Genomic DNA, 22,189 nt, shown 5'->3' with positions numbered 1-22,189 from the left:
TGTCCTTGAATTCTCTTCACAGACCCTCAAATGGTCACGAGTAGCTGCTGTGAAGTGTTTGGTTTGATAGTGAACAAAAGCAATGTGAACATAATTATTCTCTCTTCTACAGAAACTCACTTAATTTAAGGATGAAATACAGCTACAAATAACACAGGAGTTATGTGACTGTCAAGATTTTATTAAGACTTAAAGTTCTTTTACTTCAATTTAGACTGAACACAGGGCTTCAAAAATACATATAATTTAACACTGCATCATTGCAATTAAAGACACATGATGCATTCAGACAGAGTACGACATCCTAAACCTCAAAGCCAAGAAGTATTTGTGGACAGTTCTGACACGACTGAACTTCATGTTACCTTGCAAAAGCAGTTGTTTTCCTAAAACATCCTCGAGGTCCTTAAACAGGATTTAACAGTAATAAATGAACAGTATAAAGATGAGGGCAACCCGAAAAATGACAATTCAATTTTCTTAATTATTAAATGAAAAGAAGAGGACTCCATTAAATGGTTTGATACCAGGAGGGACGCAACTTGAAACTTGACTGATCCAAAAATCTTTCCTAACATTTTACTGGGTGTAAATCTGCAAGATGTCTCAAAATATATTTTTTTAAATACACATTTGGCATATAACATACACCCGAGAACAGCAGGGAACAGCACAGAAAACAATTTTCCTTTCATTGGACCTTTTAATAAAACATTCATCATATCTGCAAAGCTTTCTGTTGTTCATTTGACCTTGACCTCATAAAAGGTCACGACTCAAAACAAATTAAAAACAGAAACATTTCAGGACACATCTGTTTTTGCAAAGCAACAAAAAAAGTTGATTTCAGTTGAACTGCCCTTTAAAAAAAAAAGAAAAGAAAAAACATCCTGGTGAGATTTTGGGGCCATTTCATTTTCTCTTCTGTACTTTTAAAAGACGATTTAACGGTGTAGAAGAGCAACAGGGGACATTTTGGCTTTACAGATTTGAATGAATGGAAAAAAAAATAATAAAAGAAATAAAAAACTGAAAAGCTTATGATGTCTTAGTGATTCCTCGACCATACAGATGTTGCTTCCCTCTGACTACCAGCCTCCTTTGCCTCCCTTCTTCTTCTTCTGTGGTGCCTTCTTGCGAGTGGCCCCCGAGGCTGCGGGTTTCTGCTGTCGTGGGGGGACCACGTTGCTGGAGGCGGCTGTAGATGAGCCGGCTGCGGACCCTGGTCTCGGGGAGGTAGGGGGACTACTGGCTGTCTTACTGGCGTCACTGGAACATAGAAAAAGACAAAATATAAATAAATCAGAATGGGAATGAGGTTGTTCTCTGGAAATATTTGTTCATTCTGGGAAAATATCACACCTGAAATTAATGTTTTAACTCTAATACAAGTTGAAAGTGCTGAAGTGAGGCAACCTTGTACCACCAGTCTGTACTTTAAAGTGTCAACTGAGGCTGCATTTGAATGTTTTTATTATTGATTAGTCTCTAGATCTTTTTTTTTTTTTTTTTTTAATTATTATTAATCCTTAAGTTCATAAAATGTCTGTAGATAGTGACAGATGTCCCTCACAATAACCCAGAGCACAAGAATATGTTTAATTTAAGTAGCTTGTTTTGTCTGAACAGTAGTCTAAAACTCTAAATTATTCCATTTTAAATAATATAAACTAATATTATATAAAAACAGACAAGCAAATTATCTGGAACTACCTGTTGTCATTTGTCCTTTTTTTGGGCATATAACCAATCATGTAATCACCAAATCAACTATTTTTTCAGCATTATGATCAATATGTCAATAGAAACATTACTTTACAACTAAAAAAAAAAAAAACATTTAAAAAGGGTCAAATATAATTTGCCTCGTTATCTAGTAAAAGTCATGATGAAAGGTTATTTTGAAATCTGAAATATTATAGATTAACAAAAATTATCAATAAAATCAGCAGTCAGTTATGAAATTCCTGGCGTTAGTAACTCTTTTGGGTGAAACTGAATAATTTTCATTTTGGCTAAAACAACAGATTGTTTCAGCAGCAGCTGCAGATCTCCACTGAGGATTCATTGGCAGCGAAACAAAAGGACAATCTCGCAGGTTCTTTTCCACCATTAGTGGAGTTGATTACTCTGCTTCAGTGACGGTAAATTGCACCCAGAAAAGTTTTACTGGCAGGTGATGAGCATCTGGAGTTTACTCACAGCTCGGCTGAAGCTCCTGCCGTCGCTCCCTGTGTGCCTTTTCCTACTTGCTCCTTCTTCTTTCCCTTCTTCTTGCCTCTGTAGTAGGAACGCTCTCTCATGGGCAGCCACCTCTCGAGGTCAGGGGTCGCTTTGGGGTCGTAGTTCTTGGGTAATTTGCCTAAGAGGAAGATCAGGAGGAATCACTGAAAGGTAGCACTTGACCCAGAAACAACGTGATAACATGAACGGGACACATCTGTGGCCAGTAACTGTACATGCTGTATTATCTTAAAGTGTCTTTAAGACACCATTACTATAATAAACCACAATATAGCTTAAGAAGCTCTTGTATAAGACAAAATAATTATACCAATATTGTTGAGGGTCAATTGTATCACAAATTCATTTATAATCATTTTAACTGTAAAGTAAATAAAGACTTTAAGAAACTCAGAACTTGTTTTACTTTATTCCTGAACGTTTCATGTGCCGATTTCTTCCCAAACAGTGGATGATATCCCACTTTGGATATAAACTACATGTCCCACAGTATTTGATTCACAGGTAAAACAATAGCATACCTTTCTTTTTCTTCTTCTTCTTTTTGATATCACCTTGGCTGTAAAATTACAAAAAAAAAAAACAGACATATTAGCATTAATGAGGTGAAAGTTTAGCCACCTGAGTTTATCGTTACACTCTGCTCCACCTGTGCATCTTCAGCAAAACACTGTGAGCCAATACTGTGAGACTAGTGAGTGTTTACCCTTGTTCTTTGGGAAGGTTTTCTCCTGGGACCTTTGCAGCTTTTTTCCTGACGTATGTGGCTCCGTGGGAGTTCTCCAGCTCGTCCACGTCCACGTTGAAAGACATCGTGTCTGGAGACGGTAGGTGCTTGCTGAGGCTGGAGAGGAACGCTCAGGACTTAACTCTTTAATATATACAGTATATAACAATTCCTGCATTGGCATTAAAAAATGACTTCTTTTGCACAATCACAAGAGTCCTGAGTTATCAAAGTGATCTGGTCCTGCTCGTCTTTCATGAGCATTTTGCATTATTATTGTAAGGAAGGCCATGTTGACTTTACTGCATATATAAACAAAAGCAGAGGCACGTTATGGATCAATCAGGGTGGATGATACCTAATGGAGTTCAAAACCTCACGGCACTTTGAAACTAATTTTGAACCCAACAGAAGATCAGATCCTGGATCAACATCTGTGTTGTGTCTTCTGAGGTTGTAACAAACATCTGCTGATTATTTCTCTATTAATCATTTTGTCTAGAATATGTCAAAAATAATAAAAAAAATAGGAAAATGCTCATTAAAATTTCCCAGAATCCAAGGTGGCATCTTCATATCTCTTGTTTTATCTCTTTTCAACCTAAAGATAATTATGTCACAGAGAAAAGCAGCAAATCTTCACATTTGAGAAGCTAAAAAATCAGAGAATGTTTGGCATTTATGCTTTAACAATAACTGAAACACTTCATAAACTACTTGTTTCTTCCATTTCAAACATCTCATTAGGTGAAAGGATACGATTTGGCTTTATCCGTGTCCACCAGAGAATACGCCGAGATGAGTTGTGCCAGTGTGTGGATGTCGTTGGTGTTTTGCCTGTTTTAAAAAAAGCAAAAAGAATTAACCGTCAACCTTGTAAAAGAAGAAACTGTTGCAGTTAAAATGATCATCCTGACATCACCTGACGAAACATAATATAACACACAAAAAAATGGAAAGGTTAAAGGTCAGTCCTGTCAGATCATTGTGCATACACACTAACAAATGTACAGTTTAAATATGTAAATGAATCAATGCTTTGCCTTCACAAGTTTCTTTTCTCATGTTGTTAAAAGGCTTGATAAATATTGAATCTACTTGACATCTGACTGAACAAACAGCAGAATCAACAGCTGTGAGATTTAACATCTATGGAGCACATTAGTGTTTTTTCCCTCCCAAAAATACTTCACACATGTCGAACTGGACGGCCGTGACTCACTTCCAAAGCTGCTCCAGATCACTAATGGCTTCTTTTTTCCGTCCGTACTTGAGTTTGAAATTGGCAGCTTCTCGTACGAGAGCCAAGTGTGCAGCGGATCCAGGCTGCAGAGGAAGAAGGAAAAGACCGATTACTTGTGTTGGCTTGTGTTAGACGACTGATGTATTCACAGATTTAACTACCCGTGATGATCTACAAGATTCGTTTGTCTCCATCTTTGCTTTTATATTTTCTCTGTTTCTGTTAAGTATCCACTGCTGTGCTATTTCCCCCATAACGGCTCGTCTATTAAAGAGAGTTGTAGTGACTTTCCTCCATGTTCTGATGATTAATCCTGTGTTGCTGTAGGTGTCTCTCGTTGCTTCTGTTACTCAACTCTATTTCTGTTTATTCCAAACTATTTTATTTATTTATTTGCACATTAAAATATATATTTTGTTATCCTAGAAAATATATGATTTGGTTTGTACAGAATGACATCACAGTTTTACCCACAAATACTCAGCTATACATGAATTCAAAGTGAAAACACTTGTGCAGGAGAGGAAGGAAGCTAAAAGCTTCCATAAAGACAAGACAAACAGAATTACAATAAATAATTAAATGAGTTTTCAGAAACTGGAAACATAAAATGCATCATTTTCTAACACTTGGAAACATTTACCAGTGTTCAGGACAGAAAATGGAAAAAGCTTTCATTCATGAACTAGAAAGATATATTTATATGTGTGGAAATAATAATATTGCAGATTTTTGCTCTAAATTAAGACATAATGCCACTTCACAATGTTATTACTATCACTGATATCCAGCTGCACACGTTAAATCTGCTGTGAGGTAAAAAAAAAAACAAAAAAAAACACAAGACACAAACCTGTTGGGACTGGTAGTGCTCGATAGCTTGTTTGAAAATGTCAATAGCGCTGTCGATGTCTTCTTCGTGGGAGTACATCGTTACCAGAGCTGAAACCTGCAGAGCCAACGACACAGTTTAGGTGGATGATGTAAGAGGTGACATTCAGTTGATTTTATACTGATAACGGTCGTAAATTAGCACTAAAAGAAATAACCAACCATTCATCATTGATAGAGACTGTTGTAGAATAAAAACAGTCAAAAGTTCAAACAGTATGAGTTATAATATTGTTTTAATTTCAAACTTACCATCCCTGATTTGTACTTGAACTCTTCGATGGACCTCAGGACATCACAGGCTTTTGTTACGTGACCTGAGGACCGAAATCAAGTCCATTGTGATTAAAAGTCTGCACACAAACTCGCTCTGATTAGGCTAAAACAAACGCAGCCTTTGTGTCCACGGAAAAAGCCCATTATGTAACTTAACTTATTACAATTGAATCATTTGAAATCAAAGCTTGCGGCTGATAAACAAATCAATCCGAGCACCGGTTTAGTGAAAAAATGTCAGATTGTGTGATTAGATTTAGTACTTCTTGATTCTTAAACAATCTGATAATCATGTGAAAAGATTTTTTAGTAAAACATGCAAACAGTAGTTAAGATTGTTTGGTCTGTGAAGCTTAACAATTAAATTTCAAATATCCTGAACCAACAGAGAGAACAGGTAAACATTATGAATTTGCAGATGTTTATCACAGAGTCTTTGTGGAGACATGAAACTATAACAAACCATAATATCTGTATGAAAACATAACAGTACCTTGTACTAAATAGAGTTGTGCCATTGTCAGTTTGATGCCTGATGCGCTCTCTGGATGTTGATCTGAGAATTGCTGAAAAAGCAAACATGAAAGCAATTAGCATGTTTTAGAAAATACAGAGCAGAGGTTCTGGTTTATTTAGCCATGTGTCTAGGAGTGACTACATCTGTCTGTCGATGAGTCAAACACTTCCGTCCAGACTGAAATATCTCAACAATTACTGGATAGATTGCCATGAAATTAAGTACAGATAATCTTTTCCGCCAGGACGACCTGATGATCACATGACATTTAATCTTGTGCCATCGTCAGGTCAAAAGATGTATTTGTTAGCTCTACTTTGTTCTTTAGCTGCAGCAATGTTAGCATGCCAATACACCAAACTAAAATAGAGAACATGGTAAATGTTACACCGTCCTAACATTGCTGTTAGCACTGTCATTGTTAGCATTTAGCTCAAAGCACCTCTTAGCCTAAGTATAGCCTCACAGATCTGCTAGCATGGCTATAGACTCTTACTCTTGATGAACTGTTGCATTTTATCTTCATGCCTGACAGTCCAGACGAATCGTTTGAAGGACATTAAAAACCGACTTCTGTTTGTTAGGATGTGAATCAAGGTGACATCAGTCAGCAGTCATCTGTACCTGCAGCAGCTCTATGGCCTTGCTGTGCTGCTTCTCTCTGCACAGTTGAGCCACCTGGATCAGGACGGGCCGCGGGTGACCCGGGTTCTGAGACTGAAGGCTGGATGACAGTTTCCTGCACTGGTCGGCCTGTTGACGGCAAAAAGCGATCCGTGAATAACTTGTGATCCATAATGACATCTAAGATTCTGGTAAATCCATCCAGAAGCCATCGCTGTAACATACCTGGTTAGTGTACATTGCCAGCAGGGCTTTGTTGAAGTCTATGGCCCTCAGCTGCTTCTTCGCCAGCTTGTATTCGACACCCTCCGCGTTCGTCAGCTTCACCTTTTTCTTTGAGTCGAACACATTTTGGTCCTGCGAGGACACACACGTATGATCCAGAAGGGATTACACTTTCATATTTCAACGATTCAGGATTTTAGAAATGACAGTGTTTAGTTGGAAGAGAGATAATCTGAGGTTTATCTTGTCATCTACCCACCTTGTTTATTGTAATGATATTGTTGGCAGTCACAGCGAGCAGCCCCACATCTGATGGCCTGAAATTAAAATCAGACAATTAGAGCATGTTATGGAATATCTATTTGACACCTGAATGGTTGACATACTTAAAACACTCTACAGCTTGTATACGGTCTTTAGAATGCCTTTTAAACTATTTCCTTTGTTTCTAAATTACATGTGATAAACCTTTAACTCACTTGAGCTTGATGACCTGGTTGTAGAGCTGCAGGGCTTCTTCTGTCCGACCTTGTAACTGCATGACATACGCCATCTGAGAATGGATGACGGCTAACTCCGACTCGATGTCTTCCTCAGTTACATCCTGCAAAAAACAAACCAGCAATGACGGTGATTATCCCGGAAAGGTAAAAAGCCAGGAGTTCTTAATATCGGACAATTAAGACATAGAAGAGTATCACTTCATATCTAAAATAACTGAGGTACATGATTCACTTGTTGTCTCTTGTAACGTCAGTGTTCCTCATCCACTCTCGTCCTTGCCATCATCTAAACTCCAACGAATGACAAAATTCAAAATCCCAATCTTTGTCCTAACCAGAGTCATAATGATGAGTTGATTAATTGATTTAATTCACTGTAAGAATATTAACCTATTTTAATGAAGTATTTGATAGTCCCAGACTCTCAAATCTGAGGATTTTCTGCTGAATATTTTATTTTTGGACTTTTGGTCGAATAAAACAACTCACTTGATGACATCATCTTGTGCACTAGAGTATTGATATGATGGACATTTTCACTATTTTCTGATGTTTTAACTGCCAAATCGTTAATCTAGAAAATGATCTGAAGATTAATCTACAATAAAAATAATCCTTAGTTGTTGCCCTGATCTAGAACAAACTTTTCCTGTGAATTAAAATTTTTGGTTGATGTCTTATAAGATTCAACAAGACAATATAACTCTCTCCATCAAGATTATTCTTCACAACAAGATTAATGCCTTTTCAATGCTTATCAAGTCCAACATATTACCACATTTCTTTTCATACAGTGTCCACGTTCATGCCGTTTCATTATTTATTAAATCAATGCACAACAACATAAAAGCCCAAAAGTTTATGTCGTCATCATTGTTTCTGAAGCATCTTCCAGTGGATGAAGAATAACACAAAAGAAATAAAAACAGACAAAACTCAACAGACACTCAAGCATTTGAGGAAAGTAGAAACACTCACAGAATCATCTGCCAATGAAATCCTGCAAAGCTCTGAAAAACAAAAACAATCAATTAATATCAAATCAGAAAATGGATTAGAAAAATATATATAGAAACTCTACAGTGAGGGTAGACTGGGACTGACCTTCTGCTTGTTGTAGTTTATTCAAAGCCTCTGTAAGTTGACCCTGGCCAATCAGATCGCAGGCAGCATTGTAGCACAGCTCATACGTCGACTCAGGAAGACCCAAATCTTCCTGCAGAGAGGAAAATAAAACACGTCATCTTAAAGTTACACAGCAAAATATTTGCATATCAATCTGCATGTTGACACTGTTACTGAGACATAATAATCTATTAACATTCTGTGTTGTGACTAAACCACTTTATACTTGCCTAGTGTAAAGGAATTTTAACTTTAAACAAAAACTGGTTTAAGTTTCTCTCAGAGAGCCTTAAGTTCAAAGACTAAACATTAACACAGACGTGATCAACAACACAGGGAAACATATAAACAAAAAGCCCAAAATGTTAATGTTGTAGAGGGATGTTTACCACCGGGGTCTTCTCCCACTGACTCATCGCAGCCACCACGGCAGCGAGGTTGGTCTTCCTCTCCTCCTCGTACTCATCCTGGGAGTTCCTGATCAGATCCGTGTAGACAGACTTGCACTCGTTGTAGCGTTCCAGTCTGTACAACTGCACGGTGAAAACAGAGACAAACCCAGTCAGTTAAAAGAAGTGGAAATAAATATTATTAGCTTCAGTGATTAGAAAGTTTCTTGTTAAGAGTGGACAGAAACAGCGTCTGGCTGATGCTAACAATTTATGAATTGTTTGGTCCAAGTAGTGACATCTATTGGATAATTGGCCAATACCACACTGGTTGTCTACAAGCTTTAATTGATGGTAATTCTAGTATAAATATTGAGACTGGGGTTCTGAAAGCTGGTTCCTGGTCAGAAAAATACTTGGATTTGTTGAGGTCTGATGCTGTCGAATCTCTTATCAAACCTTTCATCTCTCCTCTCTAAGATACATTTCTGATTTGCTGCTATGTTATGAACCATCCAGACCGCTCAGGTGGTCTGGGACTGGTCTGTCCCCAGGGTCAAAACTAAACATGGAGAACCAGTGTTCAGTTTTTATGCTCCACATATCTGGAACAAACTCCCAGAAAACTGCAGGTCTACTGCAACTCTCAGTTCTTTAAAATCAAGTCTTAAGACTGTTCTGTTTGCTGCTGCCTTTGATTAAATCAAATAATTATTCATTTCTTACACTGCACTGTAACTTTTATTTTTGTATTTTATACCTGTCTTACTCTATTTTACCTTGTTTTTTCTATTCTATCAGCTCTTTAATGACTGTTTTTTAACATATTTAAATGTCCTTTTACAGTGTTTTTTTTTTGCACTCTGTCTCGATGCTTTTAATGTTTTATGTAAAGCACTTTGAATTGCCCTGTTGCTGAAATGTACTATATAAATAAACCTGCCTTGCCTCTCTGTTTTTCATTGGTAATTAAAAATGCAAAGGTAGCAGGCTTCTCATCTTTAGTCCGGTGCAGCTGGTTCCTCTATTCAGCCAAAGATTGTTTGTGAGTAAAAAGACAAATAACATCACTGCAGAGCTGCGACCGGACTGTGTGTTTTTGTCATTTCACAGTGACGACTCTTCACTGGAGACGTTATCTAGCTGATCACCTCACATCAGTTTAAGAATCTCCCAGATAAAATGCTACTGAACCACATCTCTATAAATATATATCTTAGGATGGTTGACAGTAATGATGATATCTTGGCTCTGAAGGGTCTCATCAGTGTCTAAATGCCATTTTAGATGTTTTTTATGATTGATAAGAATTTCATCATGTATCTGGTTATATTTAAACATACTAGATATCAATAATCAGCAGACTCAAGAGCTCATATTAGTCATGTGGACAACTTTTGCATGATGCTTCACATCGATAAGGAGGTGTGTACAGTCAGTACAGTCATCAAAACAAATGCATTCAGTAATATTATCATTTGGTTACTTGTCAAACAGTCTCACCACTTGACCATAGAGCTCCTTCAGCTTGTCTGTCTGCTCAGGAGCTCCTTCAATGGTCTTCAGGGCACTTTCCACTCTGTTCAGCCGGTACTCGCAGTACGCCTTCTCAAACACAACCTCACTGATGGAAAAAAAAAAGAAAACATCAACAACAAGGCATGTAGGAAATAATTACTTAGTTCAGTGTGTAGAGCATGATGTAACTGGAGAAGTTGTGTCCAGTTTTGATCTTGTTTGACTAAAAGAGTCCAGCTAACGGCATCATGGGTCAATTAAGCAATTAATTGATCGACAGTGAAATAATCTGCAACTATTTTGATAATCAAATTATCATTAGGCACATTTTTGAAATTTCAGCAAAACCACCAAATGTTTACTTATTTCAGATTCTAAAATTGTGATTTGCTGCTTTACATCTTTTATCTTTTATCCTTTGTTTGAACAATATTTTTCTGATATTTTATCAACGATTAATTGAAAAAGTAAACTGAAAATCTGAATAATTTGTTGAAATGAACATTGACACATGTTTTTCTTGCTGTAATCATTCCTCCTGATCAAACTGGCCATTAAGAGAGATCCCTTCATAATGTACTTTCAAGTGATGGGGGACAAAATCCACAAACCTCCTTCTGTGCAAAACTGTGTTTAAACATTCATTTTAAGATGATATGAGGTTTAGCTGCACAAGTTAGTCAAATCAAGTCAATATCTTTTAAAATTAGAGTAATTTTAGTGCCAAATTTACTCTTTTTGGAAAGAAGAAAAGAAAACAACCACAACAAAGTTTGTTGATTTACCTGCCGAGTACTTTTGAGTGGGTGTTCATGACATTCAGCGCCTCTTTGAAGCTGCCATTCTGAACAAGGCAAACTATTTTACAGTGAAGGGCTGTCACATCGTCCCTGTTTTCATGCAAAACTGTAATAGAGGAGAAAGAGGAGAAAAACATGAAAATGGGATACTAAAAAGACGAATGAAGAGTTATTAAAATCTTTTCACAGACTCAGTAGCAGCTGTCTGAAAGCCAGTAGTCAAAGTTACTAAGTACATTTACTCAAGTACTGTACTTAAGTACAAATTTCAGGTACTTACTACTTCGTACTTCCACTCCGCTACATTTCAGAGGGAAATATTATAGTTTAATTTATTTGACAGCTTCAGTTACTTTTCAGAAGAGGATTTGACACAATGGATAATATAACAAGCTTTTAAAATACAACATATTGTTAAAGATGAAACCAGTGGTTTCCTTTCTGGCTGTTGACGTCTTACAAAAAGCAGTGTGTAGTCGGAGTCACATTTCTGATGTCTATGAGTTGTTAACAGCTCCACCAAATAGTGATTTTTTTCCTCTAAATTTATCACATGGTTTCATTTCAAGAAATGTTCAAATGATCCAATATTTCACCAAAAATCAAAGATTACAGAAAAAGTCCAAAAACTGAAAACAGATTTGTGTATCAGAACTTTATTTTTTTCTTCTGACCCCTAGGTTGAGAACCACTGGACTAAACTAGCTAACTGTATATAAAGTAGTTCAAACTAGCTCCACCTCCAGCAGCTACAACAATAACATGCTGCTCTAACACTGATGCTTCAGTGTTAATAATCTAATTATGTCATATATAATACCATGTCAGTCAGAGGGACCAAACCACTACTTTTACTACAATACGTTCAACTACATCTAGCTGATAATACTTATGTACTTTTACTTAAGCAGGATTTTTCATGCAGAACTTTTACTTGTAATGGAGTATTTATACATTGCTGTATCGGTACTTTTGCTGCAGCTGATGACAAGTTAGCTGACAGGCTAGGGACACGTCATTAATCAAGAAACGACGGCGCACTTCTGGGGCAAAATATCAACGTATTACTTCATATAAAACATACAGAAATTAGCTGCCGTGTAGCTACATCCTTTAAGTACACGGTTATGTGCAATAATTGGGAATACAAAGCAAAAGCGGTGTTTGTGAGATCTGACAAGAAGCTGACCAACTGCCGTTAGCCTAGCCACATGCTAACAGCTGGCCCTTGCTTTGCCAGTGAGCCCCACTAACTGGAGCCACGTGAAACGGACAGACTCTGGCTGAGTTTAAGAACAACGTCGACTAGACATTAATTCCTACTTTTAGTCAGAGCTTTCAGGGCTCTTGTGTAGTCTCCATTCTGCCCGCAGCGGTTTACTTCGGTCCAGAGCGAAGCCACGGAGACCCCTCCGCTCGCCATCTTCGCTGAATGGGCTCTTAGCTCGACGGAAGAAGAATGCGTTCACATCCGGGTTAACAAGAATTATATTAAATAATTAATTGTGAAATTATAAATAGTTACCTCCCAACCGAGGAATACGAGTGAAGTACAATATCGTTTTAAATTTCATGACACGTTAACATTTTGGAGATATATAGTTTTCAATTGACGGTTGACTGAGATGACGCAGGCAAATCAATGATGCCTTCATGGTTGACCTGTAAAGTTCTACTTTCGTCCGCAAATATGATTTCAGTAAATATTAAAGAGTATTTTTATACAGGCTATGAGTTTGCCAGATTTAACAAATTGACCAAATGCTTGTCAGTGATTGTCAAGTCAAGTCAATTTTATTTGTATAGCACTTTTCATACACAATGGCAGGTCAAGGAGCTTAACCTCAGCATAAAAGCAATTGATCAGCATGATAAAATCGATTTAAAGCAAAGTTTAAAAATACAGAAATACAACAATTAAGAATGTCCAGCCACACACATTCAGGTAAGAAATTGGCTGGTCATAAGCCTGAGAAAACAAAATAACTTGTTCGCACAAGACAATAACATGTGCAAACAGATTATGGGTCCATATGTTAGTGTTTCACATGTTCTAAGTAATTTGGTCTGCTTAAAATAATTTAAGTCTGCAGTTACAAATGTTTATAAATTATTTATGAATGGATTTTCGTATGGATGCCCTGCAGCCCTTTATTTTTTTCCTTTTCCTAATGTGCAAGAGCAGCAATAATTTCACTGAATGATATTCCGAGGTGAAAATAAAACTTGCGCCTTGTGCATCTGAATTTAGAGATGCATATGAATTTATAGTAGATTATCAAACAAATTATTATCGTGTGCACACAAGAAAGTAACTTATTTGCACAAGGTCCTTATCTTGTTTGCACAAGATAAAAGAGTGTCACCTTTCGAGACTTTAGGGGCTCCGTCGCAAGAAGCTTTTTTTTACATTCAATAAAAACAAAACAATATAAAGGAGGAGGGATAAAAACGCTAATTCAGCGTACCATTTTTATTCAGTGGCGTCTACGTAAAGATTATTATATTTCCGATATTTGTACTAGCCCATTGAAGGCAGCACAGCAGGCAGGGTTGGAGGTTCAGTCTCAGTCAGCCGAGGAGGGGGCACTGTTGTCATTCACCACGGCTGTGTGTCAAGCTGTTGTCTAGGAGAAATGGCCGGGATTAAAGGTAAGCGAATTGAACTTTTCATTTCCTCTCGAAAGCACCAAAATCCCGGAACCATTAATGTCACCGTGGCAAAAATGTGTAGGAGAGTGATGGATGCGTTTGTCATCATCAGCTAGCTAACGGCGAAGAAGTAGAGCCGCGGGGCCAGTACAGTTAGCATTAGCTCCAAACCTTGCACTCCCTTGTCTCGGTCAACCCAGTTAAATACACACCGACGTTAAGATGGTAGTTTACTGCAGCCATGACATAATGCATTATGATACCGTATTTAATGACACTCCCTCTTTTGTGGTATTATCACGTAATAGTAATCGTTAATAAGCTAATGCTAGCTGCACCTTAACTTCAGCAATTACACAGTCGCCAATTGAGATGCTGTGCTTGTTGAAACTGAGCTGCCTATTTTGATGACTGCACTGCTTTCAGAGTTTAAAATAAGCCCCTTAATTGCACAGCAAGGCTTAGATTGTTAATGTAACTGTTACACGTGAAATCAGCTGATTCATCACATGATACAATAGCTAGGGGCCCTGCTGCTGCCATGATCACATTGTTGAGGGTCTCTGCACGCACACACACACACATACACACACACACACACACACACACACACACACACACACACACACGCAGATTCAGAAAGAAGCTCTCTCCCCGCTCATGCTGACCCTCCCCTCTCTTCTGTCTCTCTTTCAGCTCTCATCAGCCTGTCCTTTGGAGGGGCCATCGGCCTCATGTTCCTCATGCTAGGATGTGCCCTCCCTGTGTACGAGTAAGTACTACCATCACCACCACATCCTGTGTGTGTGTGTGGGTGGTGTGAAGGCAAACTGTTCACACTTGGCGCTCAGATGCACTTGAGGTGATCCCATCACAGGTTTACAGCTCTAAATACAGGCGTGAATGCATGACTGGATTAATTTACTTTTGGGTTTCTGGGGCAAAAAAATGAGCTGCTGGGTCTTTAATACTGACCTGCAAGTCAAGTCAAGCGAATTTTATTTTTATAGGCCAATATCACCAATCACAAATTTGCCTCAGGGGGCTTCACAGTCTGCAGAGCAATACAACATCCTCTGGCCTCAGACCATTGATTCGAATAAGGAAAAACTCCCAAAAAAACCCTTTAATGGGGTAAAAAAAAAAAAATGGAAAGCTAAGTTATAATACTTATTTGAATGTTTTTAAAATGTTTGAGTCTTATTGTTCTTATCTTACCTTTTTTTTTAGTTGTATTTGTGTTAATGTTCAACTCAGTCTCACTGAATAACCAAGCTTAAATCTGATCATCATCAAAAAAGGTTTATTATTGCTATATAATTACCAGATTTCAAATTAAAAATCAAATACCAATATTGGAATTGATGTAAAAAATGTGAGCTAGTGAGTCTTGAATGTAGAAATGTAGCTCCAGTCTCATAAAAAAAACACCTGTGAAGTTAGATAGTGTACTGAGCGCTGAACAGTGGTTATTCCTTCATCCTTGGATTCACTTGACTGCATCCTTTATCATCCCAGCATGAGAGTACTTATCCCTTACATCTGTCTCTCTCTCTCTTTCTCTCTTCGCAGCAAATACTGGCCGTTGTTCCTCCTCTTCTTCTACATCCTCTCTCCCATCCCTTACTGCATCTCGCGGAGGGTGGTCGACGACACAGACTCGGCCAGCAACGCCTGCAAAGAGCTGGCCATCTTCCTCACGACGGGCATCGTCATTTCAGCCTTCGGCCTGCCCATCGTCTTCGCAAGAGCTGAAGTAGTAAGTCACGGTAGCTTCTTACTGCGAGCTAGAGGGACGCCTCAAGTGTGACAACATAATCAAACAAAACATGACTTTTTTTTCACTTTGTTCTACATACTTTACCATAAATTTACTGCAAGAAAAAATACAAAATTAAACATGAAAATCTCTTGGAAAGTGTTGGAAACTTCCTGCTATTAACATTAGCGCACACTGGAACTTCACCTCTTAAACTGTCATGTTTCATCTTGACACGTCTAGAACTTGTAGAGCTCAAAATAACTTTCTGTTTACTCTGGTTGAACACACCCACTGTTTAACCGCCTCTCCTCTTCTCATGTCCCACCCCGACATCCTGTGTTTACCAGAATATTAATTCATTACAGAACCAAGACAAGATCTAAAGCTCTGTGTAATATGAAAGGTGTTGAGCGTGATGATAAACCCGCTGATGATTTTCACCCACCTCTGCCATTTCCTCCAACTTTATGGAGTGTTTTAGTGTCTTCAGCTCACTGTTTTGGTTTTTACAACTTAACTGTAAAAGTGCTCTTATCAACCTTGTGTCCACCTCTGATAAACCCACATTCACTACCTTATCGGCATCAAACGGAATAAAAAGTTAGCGACTAGCTGGTGAACATAGTGGATATTTCCTTTTAAGAGTTGGGAGAGACAAAAACAGCTAAAATGAGAATGAACATTGGACATGTACTTGTCAAAAGACTACAAATGTTGCTCTGTATCTGCTGGATATGTAAATAAGTTACTATTTGTAATGGATTATATTATATTTCATTAACTTTAAAAGGTAATAATGTGTTGTGTTGCCAAAAAATAATTTAATGCAGGTTTAAAGGGGACATATCGTGCACATTTCCAGGTCTATATTTTTATTCTGGAATATCGTTGCATGATTTACAGTTAAAAAAAACTCCTTATTTATTTTAAACTGGCTCTTTATGCAGCCCCTCAGTTCAGCCTCTGTCTGAAACAGGCCGTTTTAGCTCCTATCTCTTTAAGGCCTCCCTCCCGATGAGCCCAGTCTGTTCTGATTGGTCAGCTTCAGAAAGCTTCCTCTAGCTCAGGAGGCTATGTTAAAAAAAAAACTATAGTAGTAGGATTTCACTTCTTTTTCTTGTCCTTTACATGAAATGGAAACTTCTCAAATACATCCCTACATGTTTGAGCCCGAATCTGATCTGAAATATGAGGGTGGACAATGCGAAAAACCTCAGCAACAAATAACGGACGGCTGTTTATAGACATGCATTGACGAGCTGACGTCATTTCGTCAGGAAAGTTAAAAAAAAAAAAACACTTCAAACAGAGCATTGAGAGCAGGCTGAAGCCCTGGCTTTCTTCTAGCAGGGAGCATTTTTAAATACGTTCACCTCAAGTTTTGGAACTTTGACTATGTTTAACGTGGACATTTGACATTATAACGACATATAAATGACAAATACACAAAAAGCTTGATATGTCCCCTTTAAAGGAACTTAATTAAACACAGAAGTCTAAAGATTTTCAGGGTTTCGGCTCCTCTCCAACAGGTGTAGTTCTTACTGTAAAGACAGTTAAAAGTCACAGCAGCAAATAATCTGAGGTGTGTGTTTGATTATAATGTAGTCAGATGTGCTAATTGGACATTCAAAGCCATTATGAGAGAAGAAACATCAATAAAATAATCATAAACTTATTTGTTTTCCTACACATCAGAGGAGCCGACAGGGCAGACGGATGTACTAACCGCAGCACTTGTTTAGCATTTGGCTGACGGCTGCTGTTAACATCCCGTCCTGCTGTGTGTCCTGAATATACAACCGTAGAGCAGCACACACACACAGAGAAACCGTTCTGTAAACTGTTGACATCCACCAGATTTTTTTGGCCTAAATAACGTGCCGCAGCAGGCAGCAACATTTGTTAACCTGAATTATTGATGCGTTGTTTCACAGATCGCCTGGGGAGCGTGCGCGCTCGTGCTAACGGGTAACGTAGTCATCTTCGCCACCATCCTGGGCTTCTTCCTGGTCTTCGGATCCAACGACGACTTCAGTTGGCAGCAGTGGTAAAACAGCAGAGGGAGGGGGACCTTAGTCTGAACTGTTTTTATTAGCGTTACAATTATTATTGGTATTACTGTTTGGTTCTTGTTGTTGTTATTTATATGATGACCGCCCATCCATAGACTCACACCAAACCAGTGCAATACTTTTTTGTTTCTTTTGTTGGGTTTTTTTTTTTTTTTTTTACCGCCTGCATCATACTGAAGTGACACGAGGTGGATGGAATATGCTGACTTTCAGTTGGATTTTTTTCCTCATTTGAACTTTCGCTCTCTGACTTTTCATGTTGTGAGTTTTCTCCCATCTGTGTTTTCATTTTGAGTGTTGAAAGACGAAACCACTTGTGTTATCTGTTTAAAAAAAAAAAAAAAAAAAAAAATGTTTTAAAAAAAAAAATCCAATTGAATGTCTAAGAAGATTCGATCTGATCTTAAAGGACGGTGTCAAGGTCGTCCGGCGTCCTTTTCTACCATTTAGCAGATACTCTGAAAAGATAGAAAAAATAATCTCTTTTCTATGTAAGAACACAGATGGGTGTCCATTTCCAGTCTAAATGCTGAGTCAAGTGGAAATCAGCAAGAAAACTGATAGAAAAATCTGCACAATATGAGCTCGGATTTCACCACTCACCATGAGAAACAGCTGTTTCCATTTGTCACGGGACAGAAACGGTCCTGTGTTGTGTTTTTGATTTTTTTTTTTGTCACAGCAAAAAGGTGAAAATTCAGCTGATGGACTGCAGATTTTTGTCCGCTTTCTGCTTGTTTAATGTTACAACGCCTAAGCTGTGAACAAATGATCAGTGTGAGTGTGTGAGAGAGTGAGAGTGTGCGTGTGTGTGAAAGTGTCAGGCTGTTGCCACCGACCCCCCCCCCCTCACACACACACATATTTCAAACCCTGTTTCATGGGTTTTAAATCAGTTGTCTTTTCAGCAATGTGTCCTTTCTGTTTCTCATCACACAAAACAAGGAGATGCTGTTCAGGAGCAGCGTGCGAGCGTTTGTTTCCTCTCCTGAACCTGCAGGAGAGGATTCACACCGACACCCTGACCCGTCACCACAGAGATCAAATTAAACTGACTCGGTGGTTTCTCAGGTGGCAAATGGATGCAGGCTGCTTATTCACCGTGTTCTTTTTTTTTTTTTTTTTTTTTTTGCATATGATAGCTCTTACCTCACTGTAAGTATGGGTTAGACTTGCCTCGTCAGGTCAAGAGAGCATGAAAAGCCTGCAGTAGCCGCCAGCTAGCGTAGGATTAGCTTTGAGGACAGCAGCCTTGTTGGAAAATGCGGCCAAGCTAAGACCTGGGCTACTTATATAACCGAGGCCTGTTCAAGACACTAACAGCCCTTAAGCTTTTAAACGTGACCCCTTCCAAGTAAAAGAATCCAGCGATTATGGTCGGTGTTTAGTGTTACATTTCCTCTCTAGAAGCACATTCGGTCCACATTTTGGCCAACATGCCATCGCATTTCTTCACACCAGCATTTCCAGGATAAAAAAAAAAAAAAAATTTATGTCCGGACTATGTGAAGGAAATTGTAGGTTGATTTGTTGCAGCTCTTGGGGGAACAACGGGGGCCCTGCAGTCAGTTAGGTGCAGCTTTCCAGTCTGCTGTCATGTTTAACTGCATTAGCCGTAGCTAAACGAGGAATTAAGCATCTGCTGCCTCGTCGCTGCGCCGCCGTGTTGAATGGAGGGTTGAGTGTTTCCTTTTTTTGGATGTTGGTTTTGTTGTTTGTTTGATTTCTCTGGAAGCTCAGTTTGAATATGTGCTCTCTGGGAGATGAAAAATGTGTTGTTGATGATTTTAAATGAAAGTAATTGTAATTTGTTTTATTTTTGTCCCATCATTTCATAGATAACCTATCGTAGTCCAGCCCAGAATGCACTTCCACCATGGGTTTCCACACACAGCAGATTTCCAACACGTTAAAGCAGTGATTCCCAACCTATGAGCTGGGATCCCCAAGGAGTCCTTAAGATACATCTGAAAGGTCACCAGATGATTTTAATCTGATATTGGATACTTTCACCCTCTCAGACCTCTAAAAATCCACCAAATAAGACAAATCTGAGAAGGAAACATCACTCTGTGGTCGAACTGTTGAACTCATTTCCACATTATGGCCACAACATAACCTATGATGAGGAGTCTTAAGTAGACACTGGTTCATTTTCAGAGGTCCCAGAGGATGAATCCTACTGACTTTGGTGATCTCTTGACTTTTCCACTGATGCCATTAGGCCAAAATTTTAATGGTTTAGCACTGCAGCTAAGGATTATATTCATTATCACTTAATCTGTTGTTTATTTTCTTGATTAATCAGTTGTGTGATCTATAAAATATCAGAAAATGGTGAAACATGTCACCAAAAGCTCAAGATGACATCCTTAGAATTTTTACTTTTTTCTAAAAAAAAAAAAAAAAAATGACTCCAAGGGATCAATAAAGTATCAAAACAGTTGCTGATTAATTTAATAGTTGAAAACTAATTGATTAACGGTCGCAGCTCTTATCCTTTAGCCTCAGATCTTTTTCTTTATAAATTATATTAAAAAAACAAAAAAAATCTGACGAGGGAACTCATGGCTCACAAAGTATTAACTGACATCTGGGTTGTTGCACTACAAACGGTCACTAACACTCTGCATGTCTCTGTTATCCGTTAGCCGACTCCTCCAGAGATCACAACCTCAGTGAAGGCGTTGATTGTATTAAAAGCACCAGAATGACGGCAGCTTTTTAGCCTCAGTTGAAAACATATTTAAGCAAGCTATTGTTCAAAACTACTGACATGATATTTGCATATTATTATTATTATTATTATGTAACACCACTTTGAATCTAAGTGAACATGCTCTTAACAGTAGATGAACCCACTGGTGGTGATCTGTAAGCCTGTTGTTTGACAAGCAGGGTAACTTCCATATTGTGTGAACGTCTGTACGACACTGTATGTATTTTAAGCTAAACACGTCAAAATGTTTTCTGACTTTGTTTCGTAGTCCGATGTTATCTCCTCCTCTGGTGTGTAACTGTGGGATGGGTTTTCCTCTGTGTTTCTGTTTTTAAGAGAGAGATGTTATGTTTTTGTTTTGTTTTTTTTTTTTTGCTCTTACAGATCTGAGAGGATGTTGTATTTATTTATTTTATAGGACGCTTCATGTCAAATGTCCCAACGCCATTTTCTATCTACAACTTTTGTGTTCAAGAGGCAGAAGTCAGCATGGTGGGGTTTTTTTTTTTTTTTTTGTTGTTGTTTTTTTTAAATAAACGCCATTTTTGAACATCCTCTCCTTTGAATGACTACGAATGCCTTCGCTTTGCTCATGAGACCACATCAGATGAGACTCAAGACTTCACAGGAAATAAGTTTATCTGATGTTATTTTACATGCTTGTTGGTGAGTGGCACAAGAAATTGAAACATGTCGTGTGTGAAAAGGTCATTTTATACATAAACTTATTGAAGATTGGTGAACTTGATGCACTGACATCAGCAATTAAGTGGATGTTTTCATTTGAACTAATTATTATTTTTTCTACAGTTGCTTCAAGTATTCAGACCCCTTCACCTTTTACAATCTCAATGGGTTTTAGACTTAATTCAAAATGCATTAAATGTACTTTTTTTACCATAAAAAGAAAACAAAGTTTTGGAAATGTATTAGAAAATAAAAATAATAAAATCAATCTCAATGACATATGTACTGAAGTATTCAGCCCTTTGCTACAAGACTCGAGATTGAGCTTTTATCTTGTTTTATTATCTTTGAGATATCTGTTCTAAACATGATTTCACTTCAAGTTACCTAATGTGGGACAGAACTCAAAACTAATATAATAACACAGGACTGATATTAGATAAAAAGAAGAAGAAGAAAGGACAAACAGCACCTGATTTTTTTCAAGCAGATAAACCGGATAACTCAGTAAACCTACTTCCTGGGTTTGAAACAGATCATATTGATAGTATTTACTCATAATCTTTTAAAATGTTTTTAAAATCTTTTATTTTTTCCCATTTGAATTCACTGTTGACCACAGACTTTTGTTCCTATAACTGTGGTAAAGGAACCATTTAAATTAATAACTTACTTATAAAATGCATAGAAAGTAATAAATAAAGGTTCCCCAACAGGTGAATACCTTTGGTTTGTCTCCCTCTGCTGGCAGGAAATGTGATAACAAATACATCATCAGCAGCAGCATGCACAGTGCTTTGTACTGTTTATAAAGTTTGAGACTGCTGACACTTTTCATCAGTTTAACACTTCTGAGCTCTGTAAATAAAGTTTGGGAAGAGTGAAGAAAAAGAGTCAAGTGAGTGATCGGTGTCACATTTATAGAAAACCTGCAGTAACACACCCAGCAGTGGGAATATTTTAAAGGTAACTGTGGGACATCTATTGTGTGAAACTCATACTAATGAACTTCTTTAAGTGTCAGGAGCTTTTTAAATCTGTCTGAAGGAAGTGAAGCTGTGAGATACGTCCATACATTAATTAAGTCACAAAGTCAATACTGAGGAGGACAACAAAACACTCACATCCCTCCACAAAGGTTGTGCAATCTTCTCAATTTGTTACTTCACAGGAAATGTTGAAAGAGTTTTAATCTGTATCTAGATCACAACA

At 37.9% G+C, this 22,189-nt stretch overlaps 2 protein-coding genes across 3 annotated transcripts; one reads left to right on the top strand and one right to left on the bottom strand.

The window, feature by feature from the left end:
- Nucleotides 1–160: 160 nt before the first annotated feature.
- On the bottom strand, nt 161–12,545 carry srp72 (signal recognition particle 72). Its single transcript, XM_044362869.1, has 19 exons — nt 12,406–12,545; nt 11,068–11,188; nt 10,268–10,388; nt 8,765–8,908; nt 8,355–8,466; nt 8,229–8,260; nt 7,227–7,351; nt 7,007–7,064; nt 6,748–6,879; nt 6,523–6,651; nt 5,875–5,947; nt 5,358–5,422; nt 5,068–5,163; nt 4,194–4,297; nt 3,731–3,808; nt 2,951–3,088; nt 2,766–2,803; nt 2,203–2,362; nt 161–1,269 (listed from the first exon to the last, which is right to left on the bottom strand). The coding sequence occupies exons 1-19, from the start codon at nt 12,503–12,505 to the stop codon at nt 1,089–1,091; spliced, it is 2,007 nt and encodes a 668-aa protein (XP_044218804.1). The 5' UTR covers nt 12,506–12,545; the 3' UTR covers nt 161–1,088.
- A 1,073-nt stretch (nt 12,546–13,618) lies between these two features.
- On the top strand, nt 13,619–20,845 carry leprotl1 (leptin receptor overlapping transcript like 1). 2 transcript variants are annotated; one of them, XM_044364016.1, is made up of 5 exons: nt 13,619–13,734; nt 14,431–14,506; nt 15,307–15,493; nt 17,434–17,546; nt 19,410–20,845. In XM_044364016.1, coding segments are annotated over exons 1-5 (393 nt in total). In that variant the 5' UTR covers nt 13,619–13,718; the 3' UTR covers nt 19,411–20,845. The 2 variants fall into 2 exon arrangements, with proteins under 2 accessions (XP_044219951.1, XP_044219950.1); XM_044364015.1 differs by having other exon boundaries at nt 17,434–20,845.
- The last annotated feature ends 1,344 nt before the right edge of the window (nt 20,846–22,189 follow it).

The sequence above is a fragment of the Thunnus albacares genome, chromosome 10, assembly GCF_914725855.1.
Source record: "Thunnus albacares chromosome 10, fThuAlb1.1, whole genome shotgun sequence".
NCBI classification, from domain to species: Eukaryota; Metazoa; Chordata; class Actinopteri; order Scombriformes; family Scombridae; genus Thunnus; species Thunnus albacares.
The sequence above is the reverse complement of the archived record's forward strand: the minus strand, read 5'-3'. Positions and strand labels throughout refer to the sequence as shown.